This window comes from Scyliorhinus torazame, chromosome 27 (genome assembly GCF_047496885.1).
Source record: "Scyliorhinus torazame isolate Kashiwa2021f chromosome 27, sScyTor2.1, whole genome shotgun sequence".
NCBI classification, from domain to species: domain Eukaryota; kingdom Metazoa; phylum Chordata; class Chondrichthyes; order Carcharhiniformes; family Scyliorhinidae; genus Scyliorhinus; species Scyliorhinus torazame.
Window position 1 is genome coordinate 6296965 of NC_092733.1, and position 16896 is coordinate 6313860.

At 53.3% G+C, this 16896-nt stretch overlaps 1 protein-coding gene across 3 annotated transcripts in view; it reads left to right on the top strand.

Moving 5' to 3' along the window:
• The window catches only part of LOC140403158 (mitochondrial adenyl nucleotide antiporter SLC25A24-like), a 68539-nt gene that overhangs the window by 10806 nt on the left and 40837 nt on the right, over window positions 1-16896 (top strand). For 2 of the 3 annotated variants that reach the window (XM_072490854.1, XM_072490853.1), the window contains exons 2-6: window positions 2753-2879; window positions 4008-4095; window positions 13170-13281; window positions 15080-15238; window positions 15534-15683. In XM_072490854.1, the coding sequence (XP_072346955.1) occupies window positions 2849-2879; window positions 4008-4095; window positions 13170-13281; window positions 15080-15238; window positions 15534-15683 (540 nt within the window). In that variant the 5' untranslated portion in view covers window positions 2753-2848. The remainder of the gene's footprint in view (window positions 1-2752; window positions 2880-4007; window positions 4096-13169; window positions 13282-15079; window positions 15239-15533; window positions 15684-16896) is intronic. The other variant, XM_072490855.1, reaches the window with a different exon arrangement.

Below are 16896 nucleotides of genomic sequence, written 5' to 3' on the forward strand. Positions count from 1 at the left end.
AGTGAGTTACACTAATCACAGCGCAGGTCAGTGAGATACACTAATCACAGCGCCAGGTCAGTGAGTTACACTAATCACAGCGCAGGTCAGTGAGATACACTAACCACAGCACCGGGTCAGTGAGTTACACTAACCACAGCACAGGTCAGTGAGTTACACAAATCACAGCATCAGGTCAGTGAGTTATACTAACCACAGCGCAGGTCAGTGAGATACATTAATCACAGCGCCAGGTCAGTGAGTTACACTAACCACAGCGCCAGGTCAGTGAGTTACACTAACCACAGCGCCAGGTCAGTGAGTTATACTATCCACAGCACCAGGTCAGTGAGTTACACTAATCACAGCGCCAGGTCAGTGAGTTACACTAACCACAGCGCAGGTCAGTGAGTTACACTAACCACAGCGCCAGGTCAGTGAGTTACACTAACCACAGCGCCAGGTCAGTGAGTTACACTAACCACAGCGCAGGTCAGTGAGTTACACTAATCACAGCGCCAGGTCAGTGAGTTACACTAACCACAGCGCCTGGTCAGTGAGTTACACTAATCACAGCGCCAGGTCAGTGAGTTACACTAACCACAGCGCCAGGTCAGTGAGTTACACTAACCACAGCGCCTGGTCAGTGAGTTACACTAACCACAGCGCCAGGTCAGTGAGTTACACTAACCACAGCGCCAGGCCAGTGAGATTCACTAACCACAGTGCCAGGTCAGTGAGTTACACTAACCACAGCGCCTGGTCACTGAGTTACACTAACCACAGCGCCAGGTCAGTGAGTTACACTAACCACAGCGCCAGGTCAGTGAGTTACACTAACCATAGCGCCTGGTCACTGAGTTACACTAACCACAGCGCCAGGTCAGTGAGTTACACTAACCACAGCGCCAGGTCAGTGAGTTACACTAACCACAGCGCCTGGTCACTGAGTTACACTAACCACAGCGCAGGTCAGTGAGTTACACTAATCACAGCGCCAGGTCAGTGAGTTACACTAACCACAGCGCCTGGTCACTGAGTTACACTAACCACAGCGCCAGGTCAGTGAGTTACACTAACCACAGCGCCTGGTCACTGAGTTACACTAACCACAGCGCCAGGTCAGTGAGTTACACTAATCACAGCGCCAGGTCAGTGAGTTACACTAATCACAGCGCCAGGTCAGTGAGTTACACTAACCACAGCGCCAGGTCAGTGAGTTACACTAATCACAGCGCCAGGTCAGTGAGTTACACTAACCACAGCGCCAGGTCAGTGAGTTACACTAACCACAGCGCCAGGTCAGTGAGTTACACTAACCACAGCGCCTGGTCACTGAGTTACACTAACCACAGCGCCAGGTCAGTGAGTTACACTAACCACAGCGCCTGGTCACTGAGTTACACTAACCACAGCGCCAGGTCAGTGAGTTACACTAATCACAGCGCCAGGTCAGTGAGTTACACTAATCACAGCGCCAGGTCAGTGAGTTACACTAACCACAGCGCCAGGTCTGTGTTTGACTGCCACACCCACACTAGGCAGTGACCCAGTGGTATTGTCACTGGACCAACACTGCAGAGACCCGGGGCAATGCTCTGGGAACCCGGGTTCAAATCCCGGCTCACACACCCGGCCCACCCACACCCGGCCCACCCACACCCGGCCCACCCACACCCGGCACACCCACACCCGGCCCACCCACACCCGGCCCCCACACACCCGGCCCACACACACCCGGCCCACCCACACCCGGCCCACCCACACCCGGCCCCCACACACCCGGCCCACCCACACCCGGCACACCCACACCCGGCCCACCCACACCCGGCCCCCACACACCCGGCCCACACACACCCGGCCCACCCACACCCGGCCCACCCACACCCGGCCCACCCACACCCGGCCCACCCACACCCGGCCCACCCACACCCGGCCCACCCACACCCGGCCCACCCACACCCGGCCCACCCACACCCGGCCCACACACACCCGGCCCACACACACCCGGCCCACACACACCCGGCCCACACTCACCCGGCCCACACACACCCGGCCCACACACACCCGGCCCACACTCACCCGGCCCACACACACCCGGCCCACACACACCCGGTCCACACACACCCGGTCCACACACACCCGGCCCACACACACCCGGCCCACACACACCCGGTCCACACACACCCGGCCCACACACACCCGGCCCACACACACCCGGCCCACCCACACCCGGCCCACCCACACCCGGCCCACCCACACCCGGCCCACCCACACCCGGCCCACACACACCCGGCCCACACACACCCGGTCCACACACACCCGGCCCACACTCACCCGGCCCACACACACCCGGCTCACACACACCCGGCCCACACACACCCGGCCCACACACACCCGGCCCACACACACCCGGCCCACACTCACCCGGCCCACACACACCCGGCCCACACTCACCCGGCCCACACACACCCGGCCCGCACACACCCGGCCCGCACACACCCGGCCCGCACACACCCGGCCCGCACACACCCGGCTCGCACACACCCGGCCCGCACACACCCGGCCCGCACTCACCCGGCCCGCACACACCCGGCCCGCCCACCCCCGGCCCGCCCACCCGGACCGCCCACTCAGCTGGTCCACTCCCCCGGCCCACCCACCCAGCCCACTCACTCACCACGGTTGCCCATCACTGCCCTGAGACCTCCGTCCGTGATCAGAATAATACACCATCCTCATTTATTTCCTTTTCTCTCCCCTAATCTTTCAGGAAATCCTGCTGGCCGGTGACACCAATCACGATGGTCAGTTGGACCTGGCGGAGTTCATTGAGTATCTACGGCAACATGAGAAAAAGCTCAAGCTGATGTTTAAGAGACTTGACCAGAACAATGATGGTACTGAGAACCTAGACTGCTTCCTCAGCAACTGTTTATTAGTCCCAATTCTTTCCCCGCACCTCTGCAACCGTTTCCTTTTTAGCTGTTTATCCCATTCCACTTTGGAAGTTGTTACTGAACCTGCTTCTACACAAACCCTTTTCTCAAAATTAATTGTTGCGATCACTGCTATTCAATAATAATAATCTTTATTGGCACAAGTAGGCTTACATTAACGCTGCAATGACGTTACTGTGAAAAGCCCCGAGTCGCCACATTCCGGCGCCTGTTCGGGTCACAGAGGGAGAATTCAGAATGTCCAATTCACCTAACAAGCACGTCTTTCGGGACTTGTGGGAGGAATCCGGAGCACCCGGAGGAAACCCACGCAGACACGGGGAGAACGTGCAGACTCCACACAGAGAGTGACCCAAGCCAGGAATCGAACCTGGGACCCTGGCACTGTGAAGCAACAGTGCTATTCTTTGCTGCACATTCACTGCCTTTGCTGCCCATGCCATGGAGAAGGTGATGCCGTGTTTTTCTCTGCCCGTTGCTATTACACAGGGGGTCCCAGTGACAATGAAGGAAAATCTAAATCAGGATGGGGATGGGAATGGGGGGATTCACTGCTCTTGTCCTTCTCACAGAGGGCGTGGGTTTGGAAGGTGCTATTCAAGGAGTCCTGGCGAGTTGCTACAGTGCATCTTGTCGATGGTGTACATGGCTGTGCGGCAGTGGTTGGCGTGATGCCAATTTTAATTCAAATCATTATTAGGTCAGAGATAAAAGAACAGTCGCTACTTTCAGATTAACCGCGGAGCAGGTTAAAGAGCAGTTCCTAGGATCAGATACGGTCAGTTCTTCAGCCTGCAAAGAGTTTTCAATTCTTGGTAGAGAATTAAAATTCGGGGAGAGAGAAGTGAAGTACGTCTGATCCAGTTTGGAGGTGAAGCTAATATGCTCCACCCTCGTCTTCCTATTTTCAAACGCATTGGCCATGGACACAGGGACACATGAGGTCAAAGGGATACAGTAGACTCCATGACAGGATGGTCATTTTAAAGGTCTCTCGGTGTTCCCTCTCCCTAACAATGTTTGGCCTAACTCTAGTCTCTCGATTGTTGTCTCTGTGTCTTGGATCAGGTCAGATCGATGCCTACGAAATTCAGAACACACTCTCGACCCTCGGGATCACTATTACACTGAAACAAGCAGAAAGGATCTTGCTCAGGTAAGACTGTGTGCGTGTGAAAGCTAATTCCTCACCATCCAGAAGACATAGGAGCAGAATTAGACCACTCGGCCCATCGAGTCTGCTCCGCCATTCAATCATGGCTGATATTTTCTCATCCCCATTCTCCTGCCTTCTCCCCATAACCCCTGATTAATCAAGAACCCATCTATCTCTGTCTTAAAGATACTCAGTGATTTGGCCTCCACAGCCTTCTGCGGCAAAGAGTTCCACAGATTCACCACCCTCTGACTGAAAATATTCCTCCTCATCTCGGTTTTAAAGGATCGTCCCTTTAGTCTGAGATTGTGTCCTCTGGTTCCAGTTTTTCCTACAAGTGGAAACACCCTCTCCACGTCCACTCTATCCAGGCCTCGCAGTATCCTGTAAGTTTCAGTAAGCTCCCCTCTCATCCTTCTAAACTCCAATGAGTACAGACCCAGAGTCCTCAAACGTTCCTCATACGACAAGTTCTTCACTCCAGGGATCATTCTTGTGAACCTCCTCTGGACCCTTTCCAAGGCCAGCACATCCTTCCTTAGATCCGGGGCCCAAAACTGCTCACAATACTCCAAATGGGGTCTGACCAGAGCCTTATACAGCCTCAGAAGTACATCCCTGCTCTTGTATTCTAGCCCTCTCGACATGAATGCTAACATTGCATTTGCCTTCTTAACTGCCGACTGAACCTGCACCTTAAGAGTATCATGAACAAGGACTCCCAAGTCTCTTTGTGCTTCTGCTTTCCGAAGCATTTCCCCATTTAGAAAATAGTCAATGCCTAGATTCCTCCTTCCAAAGTGCATAACCTCACACTTTTCCACATTGTATTTCATTTGCAACTTCATTGCCCACTCTCCTAGCTTGTCCAACTCCTTCTGCAGCCCCCTTGCGTCATCAATACAACCAGTCCCTCTGCAGATCTTTGTATGATCTGCAAACTTAGTTTTGTGAGGGCCACGAAGAATCCAGCACGAGTTTTAAGGATACAAAGTAATAACATTTATTTACAATAACATATCTATATATAACAGCAGGAGCAACTTCCCTTGCTGCACACTCCTTCCTGCTGGTTCCAAACTGGCCAGCTTTATTTATACTTGTAGTTTACTAATGGTTTCTCCGCCCCCCTCATTGGGGAAGCTCATACTCCCACAGGATTGTGGGATTGTTATTAGTCCCCAGCCAATGGTAAGCAGGCAGGTTATAACATCCCTCCCCCCAAAAGGCCAAGGAATCCACCGAAGACCCTGGCGAAGGAGGGCGTCGGACTCGTTTTGCCGCAGACCGGACACCATTTGCACGCGGCGCTGGATCAGGCGGCGTGTAACGAGACGGAGACCGGCGCTTCCGTGATGAACGGCGCAACAGTTGTACATCCACGGCCCGTGGACCCAGGGATTCCCCCTCTGATGCGTCCTGTGTCTCCATCTCGGAGTCAGAGCCTGCTGCCTCCGTCATGTCAGCGTCTCGATCTCCATTCGGTTCTGTAACGACCTGCGCAGGCTTCAAGTGAGGCACCAGTGGAAGATTGTGAGGACTACCTTCCCTTGTCTCTGGTCTCTGCGGCTGGAGAAATGAGCTCCGGGGGCGGGGAATCTTTTGAGGGGATAGTCTTCTGGACCGAAACTGGGTCTACATGTTTTCGCTGGAGACGACCCTGGGCTTGCACCTGGTAAGAAATAGGGCCCGTTTGGCGAAAGATTACACCAGGAACCCATTGGGCACCACCAGCAAAATTCCGAACGAACACTGGGTCACCGCGGTGGCGCAAACTGCCGAATCGGCCGATGCCGAGAAAATCCCTGTCCCTGCCGTTCTTGTGTGCGGCGTACTTTTGCGCCAATGTCCGGGAAAACCATACTAAGGCGGGTGCGAAGTCTCCGACCCATTAGGAGTTCTGCGGGAGCTACCCCAGTCACCGCATGGGGGGGTGGTCCTATACGTAAACAAAAAGCGAGCCAGTCTCGTGTCCATTGATCCGGAAGACTGCTTCTTTCGGCCTCTTTTGAATGTCTGCACTGCTCGTTCTGCCAACCCATTTGAAGCCGGGTGGTAAAGGGCAGTGCGGATATGGCGTATGCCGTTCACCTTCGTGAACCTCGCAAACTCCTCACTCGTGAATGGAGTGCCGTTATCCGTGACCAGCACCTCGGGGAGGCCATGCGTACTAAAGGACAAATGCATCTTTTCAATTGTTGCGCAGGACGTTGTCCCCTGCATCTTATGCACCTGTCGCCATTTAGACTGGGCGTCAATTAATAGAAGGAACATGGATCCTTGAAAAGGGCCTGCGAAATCTGCATGCAAGCGTGCCCAAGGCCGCCCTGGCCATTCCCAGTGATGTAGGGGTGCGGCCGGCGGAAGCTTCTGATGCTCCTGGCAAATGGAGCAGTTTTGGGCCATCTTCTCAATGTCGGTGTCGAGGCCTGGCCACCAGACGTAACTCCGGGCCAACATTTTCATTTTGGTCACACCTGGATGCCCATTGTGCAAGTCTCTTAGTATCAGCTCCTGGCCTTTTTCCGGGACAATCACACGCGTCCCCCACAAGAGGATGCCGTCTTCCATGCTGAATTCTGACAGCTTGGAGGAAAATGCCCGCAACTCGCAAAAACCACTGCCAGGCCCTCCTTCTCGATTTGTGCGTACTTTTTCTCCGCTGCAGTCAATGTGCGGGAGGCGAAAGCTATCGGTCGCTCGGCCCCGTTCTCCATCTTGTGGGAAAGGACGGCCCCAATACCATACGGGGATGCATCACATGTGACGAGCAAAGGCTTTCCAGGATCATAGTGGGTGAGTAACCCAGACGACGACAATTGTTGCTTTACCCGCCGGAAAGCGGTTTCTTGCGGCTGATCCCAAACGCAGGTGTGATTTTTCTTTAGCAGAAGGTGCAAAGGGGCCAGCGTAGTTGCCAGATTGGGGAGGAACTTCCCGTAACAGTTTACGAGACCGAGAAAAGAACGAAGATGCGAAGTTTCAGTCGGGGCGGGGGCCTGTTGAATTGCACGCACCTTCTCTGCGACGGGGTGCAAACCTTCGCGGTCCACCCGATAACCTAGGTACACTACTTCCTTAGCCTGAAGTACGCACTTTGAGCGACGTAAACGGACTCCAGCCTCCGAAAAGCGTCAAAGGACAGCCTCCAGATTTTTCAAATGTTCCTGCTCCGTCGTCCCTTTAATCAAATCGTCATCTAAGTAGACAGCAACACGTGGTAAACCTCTCAAAATGCACTCCATAACACGTTGAAAAATAGCGCAGGCAGAGGATACTCCAAAGGGCAACCATGTATATTCATACAGGCCCCGGTGTGTATTAATCGTTGCATATGGTCGGGAGGCAGGGTCCAGCTCCAACTGCAGGTAGGCGTGACTCATATCTAATTTTGTGAACGAGAGTCCACCTGCAAGCTTCACGTAGAGATCCTCTATGCGAGGCATTGGGTATCGGCCGAGTCGGGAAGCCGTATTCACTGTAAGTTTATAGTCGCCACACAAGCGAACTGTGGCATCTGGCTTCATTACAGGTACAATTGGTGCTGCCCAGTCAGCAAAACGGACGGGCCTGATAATACCCAAACTCTCCAAATGAGTGAGCTCCCCTTCTACCTTCTCGAGCAAGGCGTAAGGCACAGGGCGCGCCCGGAAATAGGTGTGGTGTGGCTCCTGGTTCGACTTGGATACGGGCTACGGCCCCTTTTATTTTCCCCAAACCAGGCTGGAATACATCTGGGTATCGTCCTAGCACCTCAGTCAACCCTTCAGAAACTGTTTGGAGGATGTGCTGCCATTGCAACCGCAAATGGCGCAACCAGTCCCGACCCAACAGGCTGGGCCCATGGCCGCGCACCACGATAAGTGGGAAACGCCCCTCCTGGCGTCCATAAACAACAGGGGTCATTGTAATTCCTGCAATGTCCAGTGGTTCCCCCGTGTAGGTGGCCAACCTGGCCTGTGAGTCGGTTAATGTAAGGGTCTGTATACCCTGCTTGATGCGGTCGAATGTCCTCTGGGCGATCACGGAGACCGCTGCGCCAGTGTCCAACTCCATCTCAAGCGGGTGACCATTGACCCGTACTGTCACCTTAATGGGGGCCACACGGGGAGCTGCCACACAATGCAGCTGCAGGCAGTCGTCCTCCATCTCCACGGCCTCAGGAGTAGTCGCCGCAGGTTCATCCACCTGGAAGGTACGACCCCTGGGCTGGTCCCAGTTTCGGTCGGAACGACGGCGCCTCTGGTGCCCCCAGGACCGGCGTCCGCGACGGGGTCAGCGCCTACAAGTCTGACACAGACATGGCTCCTCATCCATTGGTTCTGGAGAAGGCTCCCTTCGGGGAGGAATGTCCGACGGTCACTGGCGTCGGTCCGGACGTCGCCTCGCCCAAGGTACCGCAGGAGTGAGGGGGGACGTTTTCAGACGGAAGGGGTTGCGCCCAAGGCATGCACTTCCATTCCCTGTAGCTCCTGCACTCCTCGTTCTGCGCTCTCTCGGGACAATACGATTTGAATGGCCTGTTGAAAAGTCAATGTTGGCTCAGCTAACAACTTTCTCTGGGTGGCCCAATTGTTAATACCGCAAACCAATCGGTCACGTAACATTTCTGACAAGGTCTCACCATAGTCACAGTACTCCGCAATCCTGCGTAGCCTGGATAGAAAGTTGGCAAGGGATTCTCCAGGGGTCCTCTCAGCGGTATTAAACTGGTAACGCTGGACTATCGTGGACGGGGTTGGGTTAAAATGTTGCCCCACTATATTCACAAGTTCATCAAACGTTTTGGTGTCCGGCGCAGCTGGGTACGTAAGGCTCCTAATCACCCCAAACGTATGCGGCCCGCAGGCGGTGAGCAATATGACCACCTGGCGCTCGTTTTCAGTGATATTGTTTGCCCGGAAATAGTATCGCATCCGTTGTGCGTACTGGTTCCAGCTTTCCAGCGCAGCATCAAAAACATCCAAACGTCTGTACAGACGCATGGTATAATAGAAAATAACTTCCAACAAAAATCCAGGGAGGTGGCTTCAGCAGTGTAGACAGCTATTCGCTTTAACCCTCGTCGCCAGTTTTGTGAGGCCCACGAAGAATCGAGCATGAGTTTTAAGGATACAAAGTGAGAACATTTATTTACAATAACATATCTATATATAACAGCAGCAGCAACTTCCCTTGCTGCACACTCCTTCCTGCTGGTTCCAAACTGGCCAGCTTTATTTATACTTGGAGTTTACGAATGGTTTCTCCGCCCCCCTCATTGGGGAAGCTCATACTCCCACAGGATTGTGGGATTGTCATTAGTCCCCAGCCAATGGTAAGCAGGCAGGTTATAACACTTAGCAACAGTGCCTTCAGTACCTTCTTCCAGATCATTAATGTATATTGCAAAAAGTTGTGGTCCCAGCACAGACCCCTGAGGCACACCACAAGTCACCGGCTGCTATCCTGAAAAAGACCCCTTTATCCTCACTGTTTGCCTTCTGCCAGTCAGCCAATCCTCCATTCATGCCAGGATCTTACCCTTAACACCATGGGCTTTTCACATATTTAACAGTCTCCCATGTGGCACCTTGTCAAAGGCCTTCTGGAAAGCTAAATAAATCACATCCACTGATTCTCCTTTGTCTAACTTGCTTGTTACCTCCTCAAAGAACTCTGACAGATTTGTTAGACACGACCTCCCTTTGACAAAGCCGTGCTGACTCAGTCCTATTTTATCATGCACTTCCAATTGCTTCGCGATCTCATCTTTAATAAAAGACTCTAAAATCTTACCAATGACTGAAGTCAGGCTAACCGGCCTATAATTTCCAGTCTTCTGCCTCCTTCCCTTCTTAAACAGCGGTGTTACATTATCCACCTTCCAGTCCTCTGGGACCCTTCCTGCCTCCAGTGATTTCTGAAAGATCATCATCAAAGCCTCCACAATCCTCAGCTATCTCGTTTAGGACCACGGGGTGTAGTCCATCCGGTCACGTGACTTATCCAACTTCAGACCTTTCAGTTTCCCCAGAACCTTCTCCTTAGTAGTGGTCACTGCCAGGGCAGCACGGTGGCACAGTGGTAGACCTGCAGTCTCACGGCGCTGAGGTCCCAGGTTCGATCTCGACTCTGGGTCACCATCGGTGTGGAGTTTGCACATTCTCCCTGTGTTTGCGTGGGTTTCGCCCCCACAACCCAAAAGATGTCCGGGCTAAGTGGATTGGCCAGGCTAAATTGCCCCTTAATTGGGAAAATGAATTGGGTACTCTAAATTTATATTTAAAAAAGTTATGGTCACTGCACTCACCTCTGCCCCCTGGTTCTCCTGGAGCTCTGGCATCCTACTGGTGTCTTACACCGTGAAGGTGTATCCAGTACTGACCCTCTGACAGTGCAGCACTCCCTCGCTACTAACCCTCTGACAGTACAGCGCTCCCTCAGTACTGACCCTCTGACAGTGCAGCACTCCCTCAGTACTGACCCTCTGACAGTGCAGCACTCCCTCAGTACTGACCCTCTAACAGTGCAGCACTCGCTCAGTACTGACCCTCTGACAGCGCGGCACTCCCTCAGTACTGACCCTCTGACAGTGCAGCACTCCCTCAGTATTGACCCTCTGACAGTGCAGCACTCTCTCAGTACTGACCCTCTGACAGTGCAGCACTCCCTCAGTACTGACCCTCTGACAGTGCAGCACACCCTCAGGACTGATCCTCTGACAGTGCAGCACTCCCTCAGTACTGTCCCTCTGACAGTGCAGCACTCCCTCAGTACTGACCCTCTGACAGTGCAACACTCCCTCAGTACTGACCCTCTGACAGTGCAGCACTCCCCCAGTACTGACCCTCTGACAGTGCGGCACTCCCTCAGTCCTGACCATCTGACAGTGCAGCGCTCACTCAGTACTGACCCTCTGACAGTGCAGCACTCCCTCAGTACTGACCCTCCAACAGTGCAACATTCCCTCAGTACTGACCCTCTGACAGTGCAGCACTCCCTCAGTACTGACCCTCTTGACAGTGCGGCACTCCCTCAGTACTGACCCTCTGACAGTGCAGCACACCCTCAGGACTGATCCTCTGACAGTGCAGCACTCCCTCAGTACTGTCCCTCTGACAGTGCAGCACTCCCTCAGTACTGTCCCTCTGACAGTGCAGCACTCCCTCAGTACTGACCCTCTGACAGTGCAACACTCCCTCAGTACTGACCCTCTAACAGTGCAGCACTCCCTCAGTACTGACCCTCTAACAGTGCAACGCTCCCTCAGTACCGACCCTCTGACAGTGCGGCACTCCCTCAGTCCTGACCATCTGACAGTGCAGCGCTCACTCAGTACTGACCCTCTGACAGTGCAGCACTCCCTCAGTACTGACCCTCCAACAGTGCAACATTCCCTCAGTACTGACCCTCTGACAGTGCAGCACTCCCTCAGTACTGACCCTCTGACAGTGCAGCACTCCCTCAGTACTGACCCTCTGACAGTGCAGCATTCTCTCAGTGCTGACCCTCTGACAGTGCAGCACTCCCTCAGTACTGACCAGCTGACAGTGCAGCACTCACTCAGTACTTTTGGAAAAATAAATTTAGAGTACCCAATTCATTATTTCCAAGGGGCAATTTAGCTTGGCCAATCCACCTACCCTGCACATCTTTTGGGTTGTGGGGGCGAAACCCACGCAAACGCGGGGAGAATGTGCAAACTCCACACGGACAGTGACTCAGAGCCGGGTTCGAACCTGGGACCTCGGCGCCATGAGACTGCAGTGCTAACCCACTGCGCCACCGTGCTGCCCTCCTCCCTCAGTACTGACCCTCTGACAGTTCAGCACTCCCTCAGTATTGACCCTCTGACAGTGCAGCACTCCCTCAGTACTGACCCTCTGACAGTGCAGCACTCCCTCAGTACTGACCCTCTGACAGTGCAGCACTCCCTCAGTACTGACACTCTAACAGTGTAGCACTCCCTCAGTATTGACCCTCTGACAGTGCAGCACTCCCTCAGTATTGACCCTCTGACAGTGCAGCACTCCCTCAGTACTGACCCTCTAACAGTGCAGCACTCCCTCAGCACTGACCCTCTGACAGTGCAGCACACCCTCAGGACTGACCCTCTGACAGTGCAGCACTCCCTCAGTACTGTCCCTCTGACAGTGCAGCACTCCTTCAGTACTGACCCTGACAGTGCAACACTCCCTCAGTACTGCCCCTCTGACAGTGCAGCACTCCCTCAGTACTGACCCTCTGACGGTGCAGCACTCCCTCAGTACTGACCCTCTAACAGTGCAACGCTCCCTCAGTACTGACCCTCTGACAGTGCAGCGCTCCCCAAGTACTGACCCTCTGACAGTGCAACACTCCCTCAGTACTGCCCCTCTGACAGTGCAGCACTCCCTCAGTACTGACCCTCTGACGGTGCAGCACTCCCTCAGTACTGACCCTCTGACAGTGCAGCGCTCCCCAAGTACTGACCGTCTGACAGTGCGGCACTCCGTCAGTACTGACCCTCTGACAGTGCAGCACTCCCTCAGTACTGACCCTCTGACAGTGCAGCACTCCCCCAGTACTGACCCTCTGACAGTGCGGCACTCCCTCAGTACTGACCCTCTGACAGTGCCGCACTCCCTCAGTACTGTCCCGCTGACAGTGCAGCACTCCCCCAGTACTGACCCTCTGACAGTGCGGCACACCCTCAGTACTGACCCTCTGACAGTGCAGCACTCCCTCAGTACTGACCCTCTGACAGTGCAGTACTCCCCCAGTACTGACCGTCTGACAGTGCGGCACTCCCTCAGTACTGACCCTCCGACAGTGCAGCACTCCCTCAGTACTGGCCCTCTGACAGTGCAGCACTCCCTCAGTACTGACCCTCTGACAGTGCGGCACTCCCTCAGTACTGATCCTCTGACAGTGCAGCACTCCCTCAGTACTGACCCTCTGACAGTGCAGCACTCTCTCAGTACTGACTCTCTGACAGTGCAGCACTCCCTCAGTACTGACCCTCTGACAGTGCAGCACTCTCTCAGTACTGACTCTCTGACAGTGCAGCACTCCCTCAGTACTGACACAGATTCTCTTCTGTCCCCACACAGCATGGACACAGACGGGACAATCACTGTTGACTGGAATGAATTTCGAGACCATTTCATCTTTAATCCGTTAACCAACATGGAAGAGATTGTTGAACACTGGAAACATTCCACGGTGAGTCCATACCCGGGACTGACAGCCACACAAGCATTCAAATCCAGAAATGTGTGGGTTTACCCATCAGGAAAGGATCGACAGACTGCATTCCTTTTCTCTTGAAGCAAGGTGGCTGATGGGGTGACCTCTTGAGTGTTTTTTTTAATTCTAAAAGGTTTTAATGGAGGGGTTAGAGAGAGAATGTTTCCTCTTGTGTGGAGGGATGGTGGGGGGGGGCTAACTAGAGGCCGTCAATATAAGACAGTCAACAATAAATCCCACCGGGAATTAAGGAGAAATTTCTTCACCCAGAGAAGGTGGAACTTGCTCCCAAAGGGAGTGGCTGAGGTGAATAGTATTGGTCCAGTTATGGGGAATTCAGACAAGCACATTTGAGAAGGGAATAGAGGGTTACCGTGATAGGTGAGGGAAGATGGGAGGAGGCGGGAATTGGGTTCAGGCAGGGGTGGGTGAATCCCCACTCCATTTCTCCCAGCCACCCAGATGCACTGTCACTGGCTTCGCACTGTGCCATGGTCAGGGTTGATTCTGAAGGTGGAATTCCTGTTTGTTCAATGGGCCAATCAGTGAGCTTTCAGAAGGCCGAGGAACACGGGCTCTACGCTGCCCGGTTTGTACCTTTTCCCCTTCTCAGGAGACGGGGCGAGCAGGTTCGGGGCTGGGGCCGTGGGCCAGGGGGTGGGGGCTGATTACCTGGCATAACAAGCAAGCCCTTTATTGGCTAATCACAGAGTTTGACTTGCTGGGGACGTCCCAGCATGCACCAGCCTGTATTTTGATTGGTGTGAGGACATAAAAGGGTGGGGGGGTGGGGGGTGCAGATGATTAAAAATCAGCATCTTGTGCAGGTTTGAATACTGAGGGAGCCTTCACATCAATGGCTGTGGGTGGGGTATTGGCACTGTGCTTGTGTGTGGGAGAGACAGGCCTAAAGACTGACCCTAGATGTTGGATTAGTGGAACTGCTGGACACGATACAGTGATTGAATGGGGATTCCCGGGTCCATGAATGCGGTGAGTATTGACGTATGCAAATTAGATAGATTTCGTTTCAGAAAATAATATTTTGCAATCTAATATTTGGGAAAGTGTGGAGCTGCTGTGCAGTGAGTATGGCATGTGTGGAAGGAATCTGGCTCTCAAAGCCCTCCATCACTGCAGTGTTTCCTCACTTCATGTCAGGGGCTGGTGTGCACTCGCTGTTAGAGATCCATCGCCCTGTGATTAGACAATAACATGACAATCAGGACGGTGAAAGGTAAACGAGGTGGTCAGCTTATCTCGTAATCCCTCAGGTTCTCTTGTCGATGGAGAATCTCAGTCTTGCTGGGCTGAGCATATCCCCCTTGCTCCGAGAGTTGGCCGATATTCCCAGTCCGGCTTCCTCTGCAATGATCCCTTTGCTGACTCACAAGCTCGGGACAGGGTCCATCTCTGATGAGCTGCTTACACTCGATAGTAAAGCTCACACACCACTATTATAGGGACAGGGTGAGACCATTCTACTCCCGCCCAGCCTGCCATTCAATTAGATCATGGTTGATTTGTATTTTACTTCCACTGATCCTGTCTTGCATGGCTTTCCTTACGTAACATAAAGCTGTCCATCTCTGTTTGGACTATTCTGTCTGACCCCAATGTTGGGGGAAAGAGAGTTTCCAGATTTCATACTGATACCACGTTCTGTTTTTCGGGTATAACTGGGGAGTATTCTCGGGCAGCTTCAGGGAAATGTTGCCCCCTCTCCAGATGAACAGGCGCCTCGCTCTAAACTCTGCTTCACCTTGGCTTGCAGTTCCTGGACATCGGTGAGTCTCTGACCATCGTGGACGAATTCTCAGAGACGGAGAGGACGAGTGGTTCGTGGTGGAGGCAGCTGCTGGCCGGAGCTATGGCAGGCGCAGTGTCACGCACCTGTACCGCCCCCCTGGACAGACTCAAGATCTACATGCAGGTGAAGTACGGTCATTCAACAGGAACAGCAGGATGGGCAGTTTCTCTGGTGACCTCTGGAGGGCGCTGAGGCCAGTGATGTGAAGGCAGTGAGGATGGGATCAGGATCTGATTACCTGGATCGTGTGATCTAGTTCCTTTCCTTTCTGTGCCACCTGTTAAAAACACTTTATGACACCGTGGGCAAGAGAGAATGAGTAACTTGCTCTCAGTGTCCACCACATTGGAACCACTCCTTCCAGCACCAGGAAATGTTTCAGCTGAATGGTGAAATTGCTTGTTCCTCTCCCCTCCAGGTCTTTGCTGCCAAGCAGAGGTTGAACATAATCGGTGTGTGGATGATGATGGTGAGAGAAGGAGGCTACATGTCGCTCTGGCGGGGTAATGGAGTCAATGTCCTGAAAATTACTCCTGAAACAGGCATCAAGTTTATGGCTTACGAACAGGTACTGGGGAGGGCAGGGGAACATGCCCAGTGATTACAGGGGAACATGCCCAGTGATTTCAGGGGAACATGCCCAGTGATTTCAGGGGAACATGCTCAGTGATTCCAGGGGAACATGCCCAGTGATTTCAGGGGAACATGCCCAGTGATTACAGGGGAACATGCCCAGTGATTTCAGGGGAACATGCCCAGTGATTTCAGGGGAACATGCTCAGTGATTCCAGGGGAACATGCCCAGTGATTTCAGGGGAACATGCCCAGTGATTTCAGGGGAACATGCCCAGTGATTTCAGGGGAACATGCCCAGTGATTTCAGGGGAACATGCTCAGTGATTCCAGGGGAACATGCCCAGTGATTTCAGGGGAACATGCCCAGTGATTTCAGGGGAACATGCCCAGTGATTCCAGGGGAACATGCCCAGTGATTTCAGGGTAACATGCCCAGTGATTTCAGGGTAACATGCCCAGTGATTTCAGGGTAACATGCCCAGTGATTTCAGGGGAACATGCCCAGTGATTTCAGGGGAACATGCGCAGTGATTTCAGGGGAACATCCCCAGTGATTTCAGGGGAACATGCCCAGTGATTTCAGGGGAACATGCCCAGTGATTTCAGAGGAACATCCCCAGTGATTTCAGGGGAACATGCCCAGTGATTTCAGGGGAACAAGCTCAGTGATTTCAGGGGAACATGCCCAGTGATTTCAGGGGAACATGCCCAGTGATTTCAGAGGAAGGTCCCCAGTGATTTCAGGGGAACATGCCCAGTGATTTCAGGGGAACATCCCCAGTGATTTCAGGGGAACATGCCCAGTGTTGTCAGGGGAACATGCTCAGTGATTTCAGGGGAACATGCCCAATGATCTTACATCAAGGGGATCCTCACTGATCTTTTAAAAAATATATATTTAAGAGTACCCAATTATGTTTTTACCAGATTAAGGGGCAATTTAGCGTGGCCAATCCACCCACCCTGCAAATCTTTGGGTTGTGGGGGTGAGACCCACGCAGACACGGGAAGAATGTGCAAACTCCACACGGACAGTGACCCAGGGCCAGGATTCTAACCCAGGTCCTCAGTGCCGTAGGCAGCAGTTATAACCACTGCGCCACCCAAGAACCTCATTGATCTAATGCAGAAAGAACCCAAAATATTATAAACCAAGGTGATCGTTCATTCTGGGAGAATCTGGGCTCACTCTGTCTCCTAGTCCC